This window comes from Rhodnius prolixus, unplaced genomic scaffold (assembly GCF_049639745.1).
Source record: "Rhodnius prolixus isolate KJV_2025 unplaced genomic scaffold, Rpr scaffold_4, whole genome shotgun sequence".
Classification (NCBI taxonomy): Eukaryota; Metazoa; Arthropoda; class Insecta; order Hemiptera; family Reduviidae; genus Rhodnius; species Rhodnius prolixus.
The window spans coordinates 27,781,098-27,799,969 of NW_027411614.1; the positions used below are offsets into that span (position 1 = coordinate 27,781,098).

At 31.5% G+C, this 18,872-nt stretch overlaps 1 protein-coding gene and 1 long non-coding RNA gene across 6 annotated transcripts in view; one reads left to right on the plus strand and one right to left on the minus strand.

Moving 5' to 3' along the window:
* RyR (Ryanodine receptor) overlaps positions 1-18,872 on the minus strand; it is a 118,593-nt gene that overhangs the window by 43,502 nt on the left and 56,219 nt on the right. For all 5 annotated transcript variants that reach the window (XM_074130704.1, XM_074130702.1, XM_074130701.1 and 2 more), the window contains 22 exons: positions 18,493-18,701; positions 17,506-17,746; positions 16,386-16,459; positions 15,449-15,528; positions 14,212-14,299; positions 14,006-14,126; positions 12,561-12,660; positions 11,559-11,757; positions 11,221-11,445; positions 9,799-9,932; positions 9,025-9,195; positions 6,270-6,375; positions 6,001-6,157; positions 5,449-5,738; positions 4,875-5,049; positions 4,572-4,718; positions 3,686-3,897; positions 3,326-3,523; positions 2,382-2,519; positions 2,144-2,296; positions 1,933-2,048; positions 713-876 (listed from right to left, as the gene is read on the minus strand). In XM_074130704.1, the coding sequence (XP_073986805.1) occupies positions 713-876; positions 1,933-2,048; positions 2,144-2,296; positions 2,382-2,519; positions 3,326-3,523; positions 3,686-3,897; positions 4,572-4,718; positions 4,875-5,049; positions 5,449-5,738; positions 6,001-6,157; positions 6,270-6,375; positions 9,025-9,195; positions 9,799-9,932; positions 11,221-11,445; positions 11,559-11,757; positions 12,561-12,660; positions 14,006-14,126; positions 14,212-14,299; positions 15,449-15,528; positions 16,386-16,459; positions 17,506-17,746; positions 18,493-18,701 (3,498 nt within the window). The remainder of the gene's footprint in view (positions 1-712; positions 877-1,932; positions 2,049-2,143; positions 2,297-2,381; positions 2,520-3,325; positions 3,524-3,685; positions 3,898-4,571; positions 4,719-4,874; positions 5,050-5,448; positions 5,739-6,000; positions 6,158-6,269; positions 6,376-9,024; positions 9,196-9,798; positions 9,933-11,220; positions 11,446-11,558; positions 11,758-12,560; positions 12,661-14,005; positions 14,127-14,211; positions 14,300-15,448; positions 15,529-16,385; positions 16,460-17,505; positions 17,747-18,492; positions 18,702-18,872) is intronic.
* On the plus strand, positions 6,894-8,626 carry LOC141455573 (uncharacterized). The gene is made up of 2 exons (XR_012459346.1): positions 6,894-7,028; positions 8,235-8,626. It is a non-coding gene; the product is annotated as an uncharacterized lncRNA (long non-coding RNA).

The window sequence follows — 18,872 nt, forward strand, 5'->3', positions numbered from 1 at the left end:
CTGAAGAGTTAAATCCTTTGGTATCGTACTATTTTTTAGTATATACTTTCAACAAAAGTCTTTCCTAATTTTGGATCCCCTTAGTTTTTACAAGGTATTGTAAATTTTAATCTGCAATTCAGTCCTAAATTGTTCACCTTGGAATCTCTCAAGAAATGTTTCGGCAGAATAGACACTTAAAAGAGTATGATGTACTTAAAAATGATTGGCAACATTATTTAGGATGAGATGAGGATTAAAAGGGAAAGGGACTTTTCAAGAAGGCCAAGAATCTCCCAGAATCGAAACCTCAATTGTAATAATTTTTACCAGAGTATTTTAAGTAATATTTTAATTTTAAACGTACTAAAATAAAACACTGCAAAATTTTAAAATCAGAAGATTCGTTGTTTCAATATTCGATTTTGCAGAATACAAGCGTTTGAACGAATTCCCGTTTTCATTAAATCCAGACCATCACAAATTAATAACAACATAGCTGATGTAAATACTGTGGAATGAATACTGCCATTCTTTAGCAATGTACTTTCGAACATTTCGATAGATAAAGTAAATAACAATAATGAACTTTTTGATTTTGAGTGTTTTACATATATGTACCAAGTCTGCTAAGGAATCCCCAATTTATATGTGATCAATGATCATTCAAACAAGAATTCGTCATTATAAGCTATACATATCATATGTATAAAGTTCAAATTAAATTACTCACACTTTGCAAATCGGCTATGTAATCATAACTAAAATTTATGATAGATTCAACTCTATGACGTAATTGAATATCACACAGATGATGTAGTAAATAACACATTTGAAGTTTAGCACCTTCTGCCATCTTCATTTGCAATAATCCTTTACGATGTTCATCCTTACCATCTGCAAAATAATTGAAATGATTATTTTCAGGCAATAAATAAAATAAAGTACAGAAAAAACAGAAGAGTCTAAAATTCCTGAATTAAAAATTTTTAAATAACATTTTAACATGAAATGATCTTTATTTAAAGGAAGAACTTATTAAACTTATATATTGTTAAAATTATTGATTATGCAAAGCCCTGCCCTTTCGCAACTTATGCTATTTAAATTTATGAACTTGGATTTATATTTTTAGGCAATGAAAATCCTATTCTTCAAAAGTGAAATCTGATTAAAAAACAATGGAATACATAAATTAAAAAATAGAATTCAATATAAATCTCTAAGTGATCATACAAAATGATTGAAAGTACACCTGGATTTATTCAAAGAAAATATTATGTTTTTAATTTTGTTTTACAGGGAAATTCTCTGCGATCAAACCAAAAGAGGTGTAAAGGAGCCAAAAATTTTAGTTTATTTAAGTTTATACTTGAAAAGACAATTCAAAATAAAAAAAAAGTTGTTTAAAACCCTTTAGTCTCATTTTCAGCAATTATCAGATTGTTTTGCTTAAAAAATATAGAAGTTTCTTTGATTGGAAAGATAGATAACTATACATTAGCAGTAGCTTATCAGTCAGAGTTTCCTAAGTAGAGGACCAGTTTTCCCTCAGTATTTGAAGAGAAAACCGAAATCTCTACTGAAAGTCAGGCTTCCCAAAAGAAGTACAATAAATAAAGTTATGAGTATCCCTGCTTCAATAAAAAAAAACAGCAATTTTTTTGAAACATACTCTTCCTTTTTAACGGAAAGAAACTAATGTATGGCAAAGAAGTAGCTCAATTGGAAGCTAGACGGACTAGAAAGCTGTGTACAGCATTGTAAACAAATAGCTAAAGGAACGAAATTAATAGATCGGTAGGAGGTGAAAAGAAGAAGGTCCATAACACAGATGAATATGGATGTGTTTTGGAGAATAATGATATCAACAATCAATTAGTTTATAAAATGTATAGTAGGTTACAGGGGTTTTGATTGAAGAAAAATATGTTTGATCTTAATTGTAAATACCCTTTTCAAATGTTAGGTCCCAAGTCTCAGGATTAAACATAATTAACAATTTCATTACATCTTCATCTCGCAACATCCCAACAAGTAATAACCTGTCTACAAGTTTGAGGAGTGGCCTGAAAATAAAAAAAAAAACGTTGAACGTATCTTTTATTTAAAGGATGTATTTATTTAAATGATTAAGAAATAATTTGAAAATGTTTATACGAACAAGAAAAGGTTTTCATTTGATCCACCTACAGGATCTCTATTATGAACCTGATTTATCTCAACAGCCTCTTCCAAAGCTGTCATTACATAATCTCTGACAGCGTCAAGAGGAAAGTAAGGACTATAGAGTGTATTTATACTTTCTATTGTTTCCCTGAAAACAGAATGCCATTACACTTGTATTAATTGCATTGGATAAATAAATATAAAAACAAAATAAAAATCTATTCAAAACTTACGTTATATCTGTCATTTTCATTTGTGGTAATACTGAAACCGTTTGAAGTGATCTGAGACTGTGACCCATTTCCGGATCTTCATAGAGTTCTTTCAGCTCGGAACCAAGTGGAATGATGAATTCATTTTTGCAGACTTCCCTAAATATTTGGGAATAAAATTAGATTCTGTACAAAGACCAACTAAAAATAAATTAATTGCCTACTTTTCAGGCGGGACTTAGATTGTAGATTGCAGCAAAGGGCGGTTCCTCCAAGAAGGGACTTTAACTTCCAACAACGGACACACACTAGGAACATTTTATCAACAAATTAAAAGGATATACATGTGAGACTTGATCTGGGGATCTCCCATTTACAAGTCCAAGTTAATAACCAAAACACAGGTACCCTAAAAACTAGATCACTTATAAACGGTTTTGTAACAAGAACCAAAGGGTGGTAGTAAAATTTGAGCAATATATACGTTAAGTTACTGCTCCCGACGTCTTTATATTGTAAAGGAAGTAATTGAAAAATTGTTACGAAGCAAATGGCCCACTATATTTTTTAGAAAAACAATCCTGCGAAATGCTTCGTATAAGAAGTAGAATGAATTAAAATAATACGTTACAATAAAAAAATAAGTAACTATCACACATCATATCATTTAAATATATTTTATTTAGATTATGGAACTTGTAATTAATCTAATATACACAGTAGAGCTAAATGTGTCGGATTTAAGTATAACGGTTATTTGCAAATTCCAGTTATGAAACGGTATTAGGATTTTAATAAAAATTAGATTAAGAAAGACTGTTCTGAATGAAATAATACAATATTAACATTGCAAGGGCTTTTCTTTATTATCACTGAACAGAAACAATGGACTGTATTCAAATGGATGCAATCTTTTTCTTGACTAAAATTGATGTTTAATAACTCAGGTTTTGATAAATACTCACACAGTTGTAGCATGTGACTCAATATGTAGTGAAATAAGTAGATCATAAAATCCACGGCGAAGTGGACCTGACATATATTCAGAACGAATAGCATATTGAAGTTGTTTCTGATCTACATGACGGCACAGAGCATGAGCTGCACGATAGTTCGATTGATAACAAAGCGCTGAATATAGAGTCAACGTGTGAGCATGGAAACTGAAAGCAAAAATCAAAACATTAAGTTAGCTTACCCATCATTTTTATGAAAATTTAAATAATTGATCTACTCTACATATCATTCAATCACACATGAGTCTAACTCAATGAGGGAGATATTGTGTACGGAAAAGAAATAACATTTAGAAATTTTCTACTTACGATAACATTTTTTCCATTTCAATAAGTTCTAGAATATCCATACATCGATCCTCTTCTGGTATATGTAAAGCTAACATAGACACTGGATCTTCACATAGCATACTCCAGCCTCTGATATCGGACAGTTTAAGAGCATGCACTTGTAAGGATACGTTTGGCACCCGAGCCCATTGATGAGGTTTCAAACACTGTACTTTTAATCTTGGAGGGAACTATAAATAAATCACAGAGTCATAGATCAGAAATTACATAGATAAAAATACAAAATTTCTGAAGAAAGGAAGTTATTTAGAAGCGCAAATATGGCTATTCAATTATACTGCCAAAAATGTGACAATTTTTGAAGTTTTTTTGAATTTTTCAAATCTCTATGCAGTTTTGTTAATGACAACAACAATAAAACAGTTCTTTAAAAATAATTTTTATTTAACATCATATCATCATAATCATCATAGTGGTTGGAGAAAACCACTGCAATAAAAATCTACTTAGCTGAAACCAGCGTACTGTTTCTTCTGTCTAGAAACCTAGTTTCTAACTTTAAGCCGCCCTTAATTCAGGCCAAACGTGAGTGAAGCCAAAGAGCCTTTAGTTTTGAATATTTTATAAGTTTTGTTAAAGGTGAAGTTGAAGGAAGAAGGTAACTCATAACAATCTATTGAAGAAGTACTATAGCAGAAGATAGAAGCAACTTATTACAGTAAAGGCGATACCAAAGCATCTTTTTCGAACGGTAGTTTTGAATAGAAAAATGGCAAAAAGTTTGAAAACGCTAGAAAAATTGAAGTAACTAGAATAATAAATTTTAATTAAAAGTTATAATATGCCTGGCAGAATCTCACCCACAACTGAATTTTAGTTCGAACCCACCAAAAAAGATACTTACTTGTGGGACAACATGTTTTTCTGAGTTCCTTAACACAGCTGCAGATAAAGGTAATGTAGTAGGAGTTCGCCCTAATTCAATCTGAAGCACTTCTTTACTTGTAGCTTCCACAAATATTGCTGGGAAGAGCTTGGTATCTGGCTCCATCTTAAAATAATAAAAAACTTAATTAAAAAAATTAAATAATAAATATTATCTTATACAAACTAGTTAACAGTAATCCACAAGAAAGCTAACTATTCCCTTTCCAAAACCATATTTGGGAGGTTGTAAGTATTAGTAAATATATAAAGAATTAATTACTTTATATTTGTAATTGGTCTCTTTGCCTTCGCATGTAAATGTCATAAAGCCGGTAGCAGTATCAATAAAACATCCGACAGTCATTCCTTGAGAGGCTCCTTTACCAGATGGATCTTGCGTAACTTCATTGTACAATTCATCCGCACGGACCATATAGCAACTTTGTCTCTCAAAACTATTACAACAATTAATTAATTATTATTATTTAATACGTTTATTTATTAATCAAAAAGCATACATAATCCAATTACAATGCCGCAACAAACCCATGGTCATAAGACCGTCAGGCGAGTTAATTATTAATTATACATGTATAGCTAAACGTAATCCTAAAGTCTCAAATGAGTGTTTGTAACATAAATAAAAATTTTTTTGCTGGAATAGAACTAATAGATAACAAAAATTAAATTGAGCACACATTAAATATTTCTTTTTTGACAAGAATAATTGATCCAAAATTTTATTTTGTTTTTTCTTAAAACTTTATTTATTATTACTTGTTCATTGATTAATTTAAAATTTTCAACTAATTGTTTAATCAGTCACTCATTCTTCAAAAAAATTTGATACTGACCTTTCAATGACCCTATGAAATTCATCAGCTAAAGTGACAGTACTCTTCCGAACACGATTTTGATTGAAATCTTTTGAGTGAAGATGAAACTGAGTTGTAACCCAGCCAATGTAGACATGAGTAGGATCTTGACCAGGGTAGATTCTTACGCCATAATAATATTCATTGATTAATTTTAGACATTCAGCGTCAAACATTTCATTCCCAACAGTTTCTATTCCTGATGCTTGTATAACAGACATTGCTTTTGGACCACCACGTTCAGCCAGAGGTGATGGAGGTTTCATTTCCTATGACGAGAAATAAGATAAACTGTCTACAGGCTAATTTAAAAAAAGTCAAGTTAAACTCTTAAAGTTAGATTTAAAATGTCAGATAGTCGGAGCTATTGTAACTCTCTGATTGTAGTAAGTATAAACTACTTCTGGTCACATCAAAGTATTTTTTTTCCTCCCTCTTTCTTTTACCAAGTAAAATATTGTAATCGTTCAGATTTCTGATTTTGTTACTTATTATATTTAGTGAAGAATTATTAGCTAATGAATGCTTTACCTGCATTGCTGGTTTAACCGGACCCGAAGACCTGATCATGCTACCTCCTCTCTGAAGGACAGGTGTTCTTGGAGGTTCCAGTAGTAGAGCAGCAGGTTCGGGTGTTCTTGATTTTTTAGCTCTTTCACCACTAGCATCTCGCTTTCTTGAGAAGAATCTAAATTTATCGAATTAACTTATTTACAAGGCATATGATTTGATGCTTGATATCCAATGTCCTAATATTTTTATTGTGTTTAGATTTCAAAGTATTCTACAACTCAGCTCACCTGAATGGTGATCTACCACGTTTCTTTTTATCCGTACCGTCGGCTGCCTCACCATTGTATCGATTAAAGTCAAGTTCACTAGTTGATCTATTCATATTTCCCATACCTGAAAAACAGTAAAAGTAAATTTTATATGGTTAAATTTATGTTATGATGGTTAGACTCATGATCCATAAAATTATTTGACAGCCATGTACAGTCTAAAATGTAGTTGTTTCTATACTGTACATCCAAGAAGCATCTGAAAAGTCTCCATAATTATAAGATTTCACCGTCTCAACTGTTATTAAGATTTATTCAAAGAAATATCTAGTTTTTAGTTACTTTTTCAATAGGAATAAAGAACAGCTCTAAAGTCAAAAGAATATTTTGTAAGTTTATTTTTGTCCTTTCAAAATTATTTTTAAGAAAAAGAAGCTGGTCTGCGGGAAAAAAAACAAATAATAATTGTTAGGAAATCCCAATTTCATTATATATAAAAAATATATATATGTATATATAAAAATATATACATATATATAATAAAAAAAATTACTTTTGCTAATTTTCAAGTGTTTAACTTTATATTAAATTAAGTTATAAATAACTTATTATTTGTTTGATCAAAAATGAAATTGTTAAAGAACAGAACATTGAGTGAATCATATGTTTTCTTTTAGAAATAAAGTGTTCTTTAGAAACTATTTTTATGAAATATTATGAGGAGGTTAATCGTTATTTTAATACTATTCATGATTAATGTTAAAGCCTACTTTCAAGGTAATCCAAGAATTAGAGTTTCGCTAAACTTCAATTCCTTAATTTTTAAAGTAGTGATATGCAAAGTGTTAGTCGCTTATCGATCTGAATATATTACAAAGTGGCGTATCTTTCGTTTCAAATAGGATTGGCATTTAGACAATCAGCAGCCAAAATGTGGCGAAATGAGTTGATAAATTGATCAAACGAAGGCGATGCCACTTGTCCTAGCATATTTTCCAGCAATCGTTTATAAGATTTTGCGTTCCTGTGATAGTAACTGGCAGCTTGACTTTTTTTTTGCTCTTAAGCCAACATTTAATATTTTAAAGTAGACAGCAGATTTTTTTAAAATAGTTTGAAACAAACTTGCTAAATCTTTTAAATTTTTATTTTTTCTCCCCACTTTTACATGAGGGGTTCACAAGAATCTAGATGTGCCACGCCTCAGCTTTCTCTAAGAGCTTTGCTACCAAAAAAAACTAATCAACCAACCCTTCGTGATCTAATTTTTTATTCGTCCGATACTTGCTGTGGAATCAAATTTTTCCTTCCATAATTTAGATGAGAAATTAAAGAAAATGTTTTAAATGAGGCGAAAGATCATTTCTGAAATTTGACTTGATTGGTGCACATTAAACTGCATAAATTAAAAGTAAAAAAAATTATAATCCTATACTTACAAATTAAATATGGGCCAGCTCACCGAGAGCTTTAAACGTATTGTAAACTAAAAGCAAAATTTCTAAGATTAAAAAAAGCAGCCTTACTGATCAAGAAGATGTTTTTATTTCTACCACTTTAATTGCTCTAAAATTGTGTCAAAACTCTGAATAAGTAACCCAATTTGCTACAGAAAACTCATAAATATTCTATGCACCAAGTTCACCACCAATAAATAGAATGAGCATTTTCCAGTTTACAACTTGTTGTCCTCAAAAACCATGAATGGAGAATTGCAGGAATGAAAGTTCCGTTAAAAAAAAATTGCAGAAGGGTTTTTAGTAACTTTGATCATCAAAATATTTCAGAAAATAGATTTGCGTTTTAATTATTTTTTGGCAGAGGCTTCTAAAACGAATAAGCAGTTTGAAATGATTCAAGGAGTGTTTTTGTTGATTGTGGTGGAGAAGTACTTTAAAAACAAAATTTTATTTTTATTTTTCGAAAACTTTTATTATTTATTTAATGTTTATTAATCAATTGTAATTTTATGAAACCTTAAAGGAACTGGAACTACAAATGAAGTAAATCAATTTTTAATTTCACCGCTGAAAACAAAAAGGCTAATTCTTCCCAAAGATCAAATAAGTGTGGACAATAATGGAAAATACAATTTTACTATCCATGAAGATTTTTTGAAGAATTTCTTGGCAAAACCAGAAAATCGGATCGAAGCACAACCTCTTTATGAAAGCTCAATAAGAGTAAAATTAAATAATAAAAGAAATGCAGATCAATCATCGGACCACATTCACAAACATTATTGTAAAAGTGGTTGTTCTTGTGGAAATAAATGTCCATGTAAATCACAACTTGATAAAGAAGTGAAAACACAAGAATTATTTTAAATCAAAGTTCTTGCAGATTGCACTGTGAAAATAAATTATATATTGAAATATTATGAGTTTCTTAAAACTAGATTATGAACAATAAGTCAAGACTTAGATGTAGTGACGAATTTTGGTACATGAACCTATTTGAACCCTTTTGGGTTTTTATAAGGTGTTTTCAGCACGGTGTTCGTCTGGACACATGTAAGCTTCACATTTAAACTTCAATGCTGAGGTTTTATATATATCTAAATTTGCTAATAATTTTAAACTTTTCTACAGCAGGAGTATCGCTATTTATTTGAAAACTTAAAAGTTTTATAAAAAATTGGGAATATTTAACAATATTCTTCTCACAACAGGAAACAAAATCATTGCTAATAAATATTTAACATGAATAACTATAAGATAAAATAAAGTAATGGAGTAATGTAAAATTTTAAATTTAAAAATAAGAACTTCACCTGGTTCCAAAGTCCCATTCATCTGTGCAACATCTTCTGGCCTTGAAAGTGATCCTTTTCTTGGAGGTCTTGGAGGTACTTGTCTCATCTTTCCTTTAGTTTGTGGAGATGAACTCGGAGCCAAAACCTCATCTGCTTCTACAGCATCCTCAGAGTAACCGCGATGTAAACCTTTAAAAAAAAAAAAAAAAAAGTGATATTTGATCCGATTTTTCACCACATTAAAATCCATTAACCTTTAAATCAAATTTAAGTAAAGCAAAAAAAAATGCAGTAAAAGTGGACATCTTGTTTAAATTAATAGTGATTTAAAAAAAAAATAGCTCGTGAAAATAAATTTTATTCTTATTTTCGAAGTTTTTTCTAGCGCTAAATGCAAGGCGAAACGCCAAAAAAAGGTTATATTAATCAAATAATTATCTGAGTGCAAATAACAAGAAAGTCCAATGTAAAGTAGTGATAAGATCAGGAAGAAATATTTCTACCCCATAATTAGGTGGAATAAAAGGAAAGTCAACGGACTTTACTTGATATCTTCATAATTTAGTCGTACAATATTCTCCTTTGTAAGTTATAAGTAAATTTATTCTTGCATAATATATGAGGATAACTCACCTCTTTAACCGAACATGAAAAATATTTTAAATTTAAGATTCTGGCATCAATGGCTTCAAATTATTGTTAAAAAAATGCTTATATAAAAATGTCTAGTACTTTAATTTGATTTTTATGAGCCCAGATGAAATGCTTGTAAAAGTCTAGCAAGAGACATACCTTTGATATCACTCATACTAAATCCAGATTTCATAATTTGTTCAATATGAGCAGGGGTTGTCTGATCAGATTCAGCCAACAAGCGATGTTGCCTAATACGGATCTCTTGCCATCTTCGTATTTTTTCAGCTTCACTAAACATTAAGCACAAAATACGAAAAGCTCAGATTTGTTGAAATTATGGAGCAAAGTAATCTAATTTAATAATAATTTGTACTAATAACATTGTCTTCTTCTCCCTTTCCATTTTCTTAAATTTTCCTATTTCAACCTTTCCTTTTTCTATTCCTACATATCCTAGTCGTTGGTAAAACTCATGATGGGGTGAAAATTAAGAAGCAGATTTATAAGGCTGTTGCTTGTGGTACTCCAGGGTTTGGCTGAAGCTAGCTAGGATATGGCAGCGTGCGAACCGCTAGCAGTACCATTCAGAACAGGCTTCAGATAACCCGAAGGCTGCTACAGTAAGCAGCCCATCTAAACTTAGGGTTAAATTGCTGAAGATTCTGAGTAGGAGAAATTATCTGTCATCAGAGTAAAAGGAGGCGTTTACGTATGGAATAAAAATGGAACTAAGGTGTTGATATATTCCTCATTTAGCCCTAAGTTTAGAAACGGACATGCAAGGGTGCCGGAATAGACTGCATTGAACGCTTATACATCCTTTTTCTGAAGTACCCAAAGCAGCTGAGGTGAAATAAATGAAGATCAATCGAAATTGACAGTCCATCTCACAGGAAGACGAAACGCTCTGTGTTGAAAATGGCTATGCTGAACCAAACCCCGAATCCAGAATCTCCGCTTGGTTATCTATTATGCTACTCACTGAGTTAATACCTTCGCTATTATTATTATGATTGTAATTAAAATTTTATCTAATACCATCATCATTGCCCTACTCAGTTATTTAAACGTAAGGTAGCACAGTAAAGTACCCAGTCATTCTAGTTCAACCATATTATCTTGGGTTTATATAAACAGAAAGCAGCTGTAATAATAGAGACAGGGTTTCGTAAAGGAATTTCAGGGGATACTAGGAAGATAGTCATCGGGGAAACTGAAGTTAAGGCCAGCTGTAGTTGTAAAATTGTGAGAACTGATTGAAATTTGTCAAGGACGTTAAAAAGAGTCTAATGAGATTAGGGATATGATCAAGAAATAGGTTTTAAAAACCACTTTGAAGGAGTAATTTTAAGAAACAAAACGTAGAGATGTCAGTCTTAAAAAAGAGACACATAAAGGCACATTCACAGACAAACTGTTCAAGCAGGCGCTGAGAATGATTTATTTTTTAAGTAGTAGCAAATATATCGACTCTTCATAAATTTATTCTCTAGACGAATTTGTTGTATAAATAATTTATTCAAAAATTTAAGCAAAATTTGAAATACAATGTGTAAGAAAATATTAGAAAGTGCTTACTCAATAAACGTCGATTCGCAGATCACTGGTAGAGAAAGTCTAAGAAATTCCCAGTTAGCCTTCTCCATGGTTTCGAAAGTATTGTGACTAATCTTAAGACATGGAGGTGTATCTGATCCAGGAGGTATTCTGGTTACATCGATCTTAGTATCTGCATAATCTTCGGTATTTTCAAATATCGGTTGATCTTTTGTATACCAATAAGTTACTGCACGGTTCATGTTTCTAAAAAAAATATGCAAATAAGCAATAATAATGTTAAGTAGAAATTTCTTAATAATTAAGCAATTACTTATACTATTACATATTCATATGATTGTAACACTACATCTACTTACACACAAAATGGTTCATAACCCTCCTGAAGACCACATGTAGTAAAAAATTTAAGGGAATTAACATCTTGGCCAAATGTAAGTTTTGCTTTCTGTCCAACTCCTAGAGTAAAAGCTGGCACGAAACCATCTCCTTGCACATCAGCAAAAGATGTTTCACCTCCTAATGCATCCATTAATAGTTCACCGTTCAAAGAGAAACCTGAAAAAAAAAATCGAAAAGAGGTAAGTTAAACTTAGATAAAGACGCACTTGTTATTTGAGCCACTATAAATTAGGCAAAAATATCGACTTCTTAGTTTTAAATGAATAACTCTGATTATCATCAAATGAAAAGTCTTATTAGATAAAAAGGTAGTATTAGTTTTCAATTAAATGATATTTAGTTGAAATGAACTGGCTAGGGAAGGGATTAGCTAAGTTGTTTGTACACTAGACTCCCGTGTGGCAATCCAGGTTCGATTCACGTTTCTTAGGATTTTCTTTCCTTCGAAAAATTGAAAATAATCTAAAGCAATAATTACTTGTGTTGATTACGTTCTGATTTACAATGTTTACTCAAGAATTGAAAAACAAAGCTAGTATTGACACAAAAATTGTTATACATGGAGAAATTAAGGAATACCGTTTGCTAAAAGTGCTCAAGGAAGAAATTCAAAAACAAATTAGTGTAAACAAAATATATTCTGGTATAGTACGAAGTAGTGTTAGCAATTGAGTAGATCTTCCCAAAAGTTAGAAAAGAGGTTTGATAAAAGGACTTTTGAAAGGAAACAAAAAGAATGCACTGTGATGCTATCAATAATTTACAGACCAAGGAGATGCGGTAATAATAATAGTGAAACATTCGTTCTTCATTGCTCACAGAGATTTCAATTATTTCAATAATTAAAAATCACTGGCCTGAGAGCAAGATCTAAAGTTGGTTTAACTATTACATTGTTAATCATATTTGCTATAAAATTATTATAGTTCATTAGAGAGTTATGATCAGAATGTACTTACTAATTGTGTGATCCAACAAGTCGAGAAATACTCCAACAACATCACCAATTTGCCATTGCCTTCCAAACGATTCTGACACGCCAGAATAAACTTTCTCTTCCTTAAAATTACAACAAAAACAACATGCAGGATGCAAAAGAAATTAAAGATTAATTCGCATATTATTCTAACGTTGGCCAACATTGCCCAAATGCATTTTATAAATTCGTAATTAATGTGAAAAAAAAATCTTGTATTAATTTATAATGTAGTTGCAATACGTAATATTGATAATAATGCATTAAATTAAAAAAAGAAAATTAAATGATAATGTTCAAGAAGTTTATATTTTAAATGTACTGAAACGTCGAATAATAGCAGACAAGAACAATTAAAACTGCTCTTTAAACGGACGGACATTTACAACAAATAAAATATTCAAAAAACTTTATTTGTTTCCATTACTCACTTATTGTATTATCACATAAGTCAAGAAAACTTCCAACTACATCACCTATTTCATAGTATTTTCCAAAAAATATGTGATGATTTCCATGAATCTTGACAGCCTAAATAAATTTACTTTTATAGTAACTCTTAAATCACAATGTGTCGAAATATGTTTTTAGTGGAAAAGAAACCCGAAGGGAATTTCTTCCTCTCTTTTTTTTTATGATTATAAGTATTTTATATTACTTAAGATAATTTTGTTTGCGAGTAACAAAAGAATTCTAGATCTCTCACAGCAACATTGTTCTTCTTTTGCAAATGTATTATCTTGTCTCGGTCTCTTCATAATTTTGACTATTCCGGCTCTCTCATTCTACACTCCAACTCTCCCTTTTGCTACTGGTAATATTGCAGTTATCTATCCTCCCTTTTACCTCTCTAAGGTATCTTGTCGGCTTCAGTTGCTCATCACAGAGCCCGTGTAGTGATCGACCGTTTATATATATTTGTCATGTGGGGGTACATTAATAGAAGTATTTTAACATTCATGTTTCTCTATTCTCGAACAAACTGTTCATGATTCTCGATTCTTATGAAGATCTACGTCACATTTTGATTTTTTTATTTTAAATAAAATTTTTGGAGACAGTAACCAGTTATAAATGTATAAATGTGATTTATGGCATTTACATACTGTTTTTGTAGCAATAACCTGAAGAACGCAGAAAATCCTCAACTAACTAAATGGTGACGCCCCTCTACCTGAGGAAACGACCACTCCTAGCGGGAAGTATCGTTATTCCAATAGCAATATTACTTTCTAAAGAAACTTAAATGTAAGTTTTATGTAAGTTTATTTAAATTTTCTAATTTAATATGTAATTATGGTAGGATTATGGTACCTTCCCCCTTTTTTAGTTCGTTTTAGCACCACTGGTACAGAACAAAGTTGAAATCTTTTACCAACTCTTATATCCAAATATAATATATATAATGTTTAGCAGTGATCCACTTACATTAAAACCATCAAATGCCCATGAACAGTCATCGCTACCCAATTGAGTCCCTGGACTGTAATCAGCTATTGCCCAACCAACACGCATTGGACCAGCAGTCAAAATTTCAAACTCAAAATACCTGGTAAAGGATGAAAAAAAAAAGGCATAAAATAATTCAAACTTAGGCTGTAATTTTAACCTAGATATAATTTACAGGTACAGACCATTTTCCACTGGTTACTGCATAATTTTTTTCAGCTCTGTACGTCCTAAAGGCCTGATGTTTAGAACGACTTGCTTCCGCCAATAAAGCTGTAATCGTAAAAAAACAATTTAATATTTTTATACTTTATAAATTTAATATAATTTTTACAATATTAGGTATATACATTTTATACAAGAGTTAAGTTATAAAAAACGGATGCGGATCCCAATATGACTTTTTTTGCTACTATTAACGAAACGTTCTTGAATCTTGGAATTAATTAGTAAAGTGGCACTTCCGTTCAATAGATTTTCTTCAAATTCGTTATTTTACTTAAATATTTAATTCCTTATTAATTTTTGCAGGTAGTAAAGCCTTCCCTACGGAAGGATATTCAGTAAATATCCACTGTAATCTCTGTCTAAAAGGTGATTAAATGAGAACAATCTGACAGTTCGTGGGCTCAGGATATCCCTTTCGTATCTTTCTTCAGATTTTCGTTGTTTTATCAGCAGTTTTCTTACTTCCCTATACACATTCCTTATACGACCGAATTAGCGTAGATTAAGGGTACTACGACAGAAGGAAGCTTGTCAGTGTAAGAACTGCACTTGCTATCAATGAGTTGCAGCTGGTGATATACTGCAAACGGAAAGAAGACTCATCAGTCCAAGTGAAAACAATAACCCAGGAAGACACTCTAAAATCTAAAATAACTGTCTTTAAAATGTTGGGTGTTAAACATAGGGCAAACTATCCTAGACACAAGAAAAATTTTCAAGTTACGAAAACATTCGCAAGAATAAACCGAACCGATTACATTGGAAATAGTTTTGAAATTTGATTTTACTAGAAATGAAAACAAGACGTGGATTATGGACCATGTAAACTTGGAATGCAAGGACTGTGAATAATCTAGTGCAAAGAACAAACTGGAGGTGAATTTTTAAATCATGGTTTGGCAACTAAACTTTAGTTTCTGTAGCGAATGGTTTACTTATAATGTGACCACCAGAAGAATAACAGCAGTTAAGGTCAAATAATACTACATCATACGCGGTAAGATATTTACTATCAAACTTGTTCTGCCAGACTTCCTAAGCTGTTTATATTCCTACGACCATTACCGATTCTACTTCTATTAAATTGCAAGAAAAATGTCCTCAATGTATCATTATTTAATGTTATTAGCTTCTTTAAAAGTTTAATTTCAATTTTGTTGTTCTTTTACTTATTTCCTTACTTATTTTACTAACCTTCGGTTTGTTCTCCTGTAGGAGGATCAAGATTGTAGCCGTAGACTAAAAGTGTTCTTACGGTCTCACTAGCAGTATCTCTAAAAAAATCGCAAAAAAAAAAAAAAATAATTTGAAATCCTTGTACTAAATAAAACTAGCTTTAAATTTTTGAAATAATATTAAAAATTTGAAATTCCGTCTTGAAAATAATTTTTTCCAAAGGCACCAACTTTTTCTTACGCGATCCAATTCCTACTCTACGAAAATAAGGAAATTTTAAGTTTAAATTAAGGAAATGAAAGGAAAAGTAAGTTAGTTTGCGGATTGAAGAAATAAAGGATTATCATCGATTTCTGCTAATCTGATAGTTACATACAGAAAGAAATTAAACAGATGGAGTTAAGAGTTTGAAGCACATAAAGAAGAGCGCGCTTGTAGTTGAGACTTCCAAGCAGCCATATTTGGAATCATTGAATGCTGCTATTAATTGCGAGAATCGCAAAGCGATTATTCAAAGGCGAGAATGTTTTCAGGTAGTAAAGCTGCGCTAAAGTCATTAAGCAAGTTTAAGCTCCAAATATTTTGATAATGTAGTAGAATTACTGGCATTGCTCAAAACAGTAACGTAAAGCTCTTCTGGGTATCTTGATATGCCGACTTAGAAGGCAATGAGTAAGATATGAGATGGCTAATATAAGATCTTCTACAAGGCAATTATGGGTAAGAGAGAGCAAAAATTGTAAGTTTTTTAATTTAAGGCTTAAACGTTTGGGGTCCTTCGAAACCTTGTTCTCCGTGCATTGCCAAGCTGCAATGAGCTGTAAGAGGTTTCTGGAAAGAATAAATCTAAAGCTACTAACGGTCACAAATCCTCCACACTTTAAATTCTGTGCTTTCCCTAAACAAAATTATTTCTATAAAGATAAACATTATTAAAATTAAATAGAAACTTTACCTATTTGCTTTTTTGATCAGCTCATCTACCTTACAGTAAGGCACCAAATGAGGACTTCTGCTTAAATCTGGATCCTGAAAAATTCAATTTGTTTTTATTCAAATCTACTATAAACTACCAACCCTACTACCTACTATCTACTTCCAACCCTAATATGAATTATTTTGTTACAATATATAAAGTTGAAATGACATATTTAGGCAACAAAAATGACTCTAATAAAATGAATTGTTCTTAAAAAATATTTAAAAATTTAATATTTAGATCTGTACCTATTTTTACCTAATTTAATTGATCATTCATCAGTTTTTCAAATTTGGATTTATTAAAACCTAAAGGTTAAAGAATTAAAATTCCTTTGAAAGTATTTTAGAGGATTCTATTCAAAATAAAAAAAAATCATTTTATAGAGCAGTCTAATCCTTGACAAATTATATAAAAAGAATTCACTCGCCAAAATGCTTTTATTAAAAGATATGGTCTTCTGTCTGTGTAGTTGTACAATGGAAAGAAAATCGCCTCTTGGGAGTATGTAACCTTCCCTGATTAATGCAGGTCGGAGAGAACTTGGACTTCCCCAGAAAGCCTTAATGGAGGATGATATACCTCTTTATGGAAGGAAAGAGATTTTATGTACAAGGAAATTATTATTTCTATTAGTCAGTTCTTCTAAATTTGAGGCGGAAGGTGTTGTTAGCAACAGGACAACCATATGTCCATCCTTGCTGTACGGCTCTAATTGTCGGGTTCTCAATTCTCAGCGATTTCTAGGGAGGGCGTCACGAGGAGGGATAACCATCCAGAGTAATGGTTATTCGTGATTGCCGTGAAGAGCTTAGTTTCGTTATTTGGGGGGTTTTCTCCAAACAACAAGAGAGCAATAGGATGTAGCTGGAAAGCCTGGAAAATTACCAGGGTGTTGAATATACCATTTCTAGAATCCACAAAATTATCTCAGAATTTCTTCTTAATTCAACAGAATTGATTTCTTCAGAGAACTTAGCGAGAGCATTGCAGACCATTACAAGAGTTTGCGTTGATATAAAAGCAATCGAAAAAGTCAATTTATTGGACTGCCAAAAATTTAAAAAAAAAAAATTGAAATATCCATTAAAGTTACCTCATTTAAACCATAAGTCCATCCTTGCTGTATCCTTTCTTTTGCCCATAAATTGTGAGTATTTTCGGCAAGCTGATCAATAAGTTCCTCCATTTTCGGAGTAAGCGTGATTGCACCAAGATCCAATGGGGCTGGTTTATAACCATTGGCTTGCATAAATGGTTCGTTCGGCAGACGAACGCTCTTAATTCTTGATGGAGGTTTATCGACAGTTATGTGATATCCCAACGCGATGATAGTTCTTTAAAAAAAAATGGACAGACAAAATTACAAATTGCTTTTAATTGACACACTCTTTGCTTTTTTAAAAATTTCAGAGAAGCTTTTTTCAAACTTTGAGATTTTATAAATTGAATGTCACGCATATGTGAAGAAAAACTAAAAATTCTTCAATGATTTTTCTTATTAAATTTATATCTCCTAGGATGGTTGCTGCGTAAGCTTGCCAACCTGGCGAACTAACGGCTTCCATCACTGGATGGTCGTCGTTCACTCCGCTCACACCCTTGGTGCACATGCATACACATGCACGTATATATGTATGTACATACATACACGCATTAAAATTTTCAAGTATCAAAAATAATCTCGCAGAAAATATTTCCTAATTTTTGCCCAACTAATATTTTTACGTCTACCTGGAAAGTAAATTGGAACTTATTTTTAAGGAATGGGGTTTACAATAACCTACAACGGAATAGAGAATTTATGTCCAATTATCAATTTCTAAAATCATCATTCGCGGTTACCAGTTTAGACAAAATTGAGTTCATATTTTTAAGGCGGGCTTTACACCAACTGCCGCTCAGATCTGATAGTCGGAGGCAAATAGTTAATACACTTCATTTCTTCTGTTAACTCATTAAATAAAATCCGAGTACAAAAATTAAAATTTAAAAAAAAATCAAAAATGCGACTAGAAGCGAATTCTCTGTCAGCATTAAATAAAAATATTGGGAAAATTACTTTAATTATATAAAAACTAACTTTAAAGTCTGCACAGCTAATTGGGTATCGTATCTCTTTTCAGCTGGAGGTAATTTATCAAACTGTACTAAACAAGGATGTAACCTCCTCACATCGTCCCTAACTTCACCATACATCCAACCAGCTTCTATCTTGTTCATGGCCCACATTTCGTGTATGTTTTCTGCTAAGCGATCACGAATGGATTCCACATGGTTTGGCAATGTTATCTATTAAAGAAAGCAAAAAAAAATTAACATGTTAATAGAACTGCAATAAATTCAGAATGACTTTGATATGTACTTTCAAGCGATGCGGAAATAAAATAATACTTTCTTCAGTAAGCGAAACGAAAAATCGTTTTTGAAAAATCAGTTACTTGTACTTAGAAAAAATTTAAA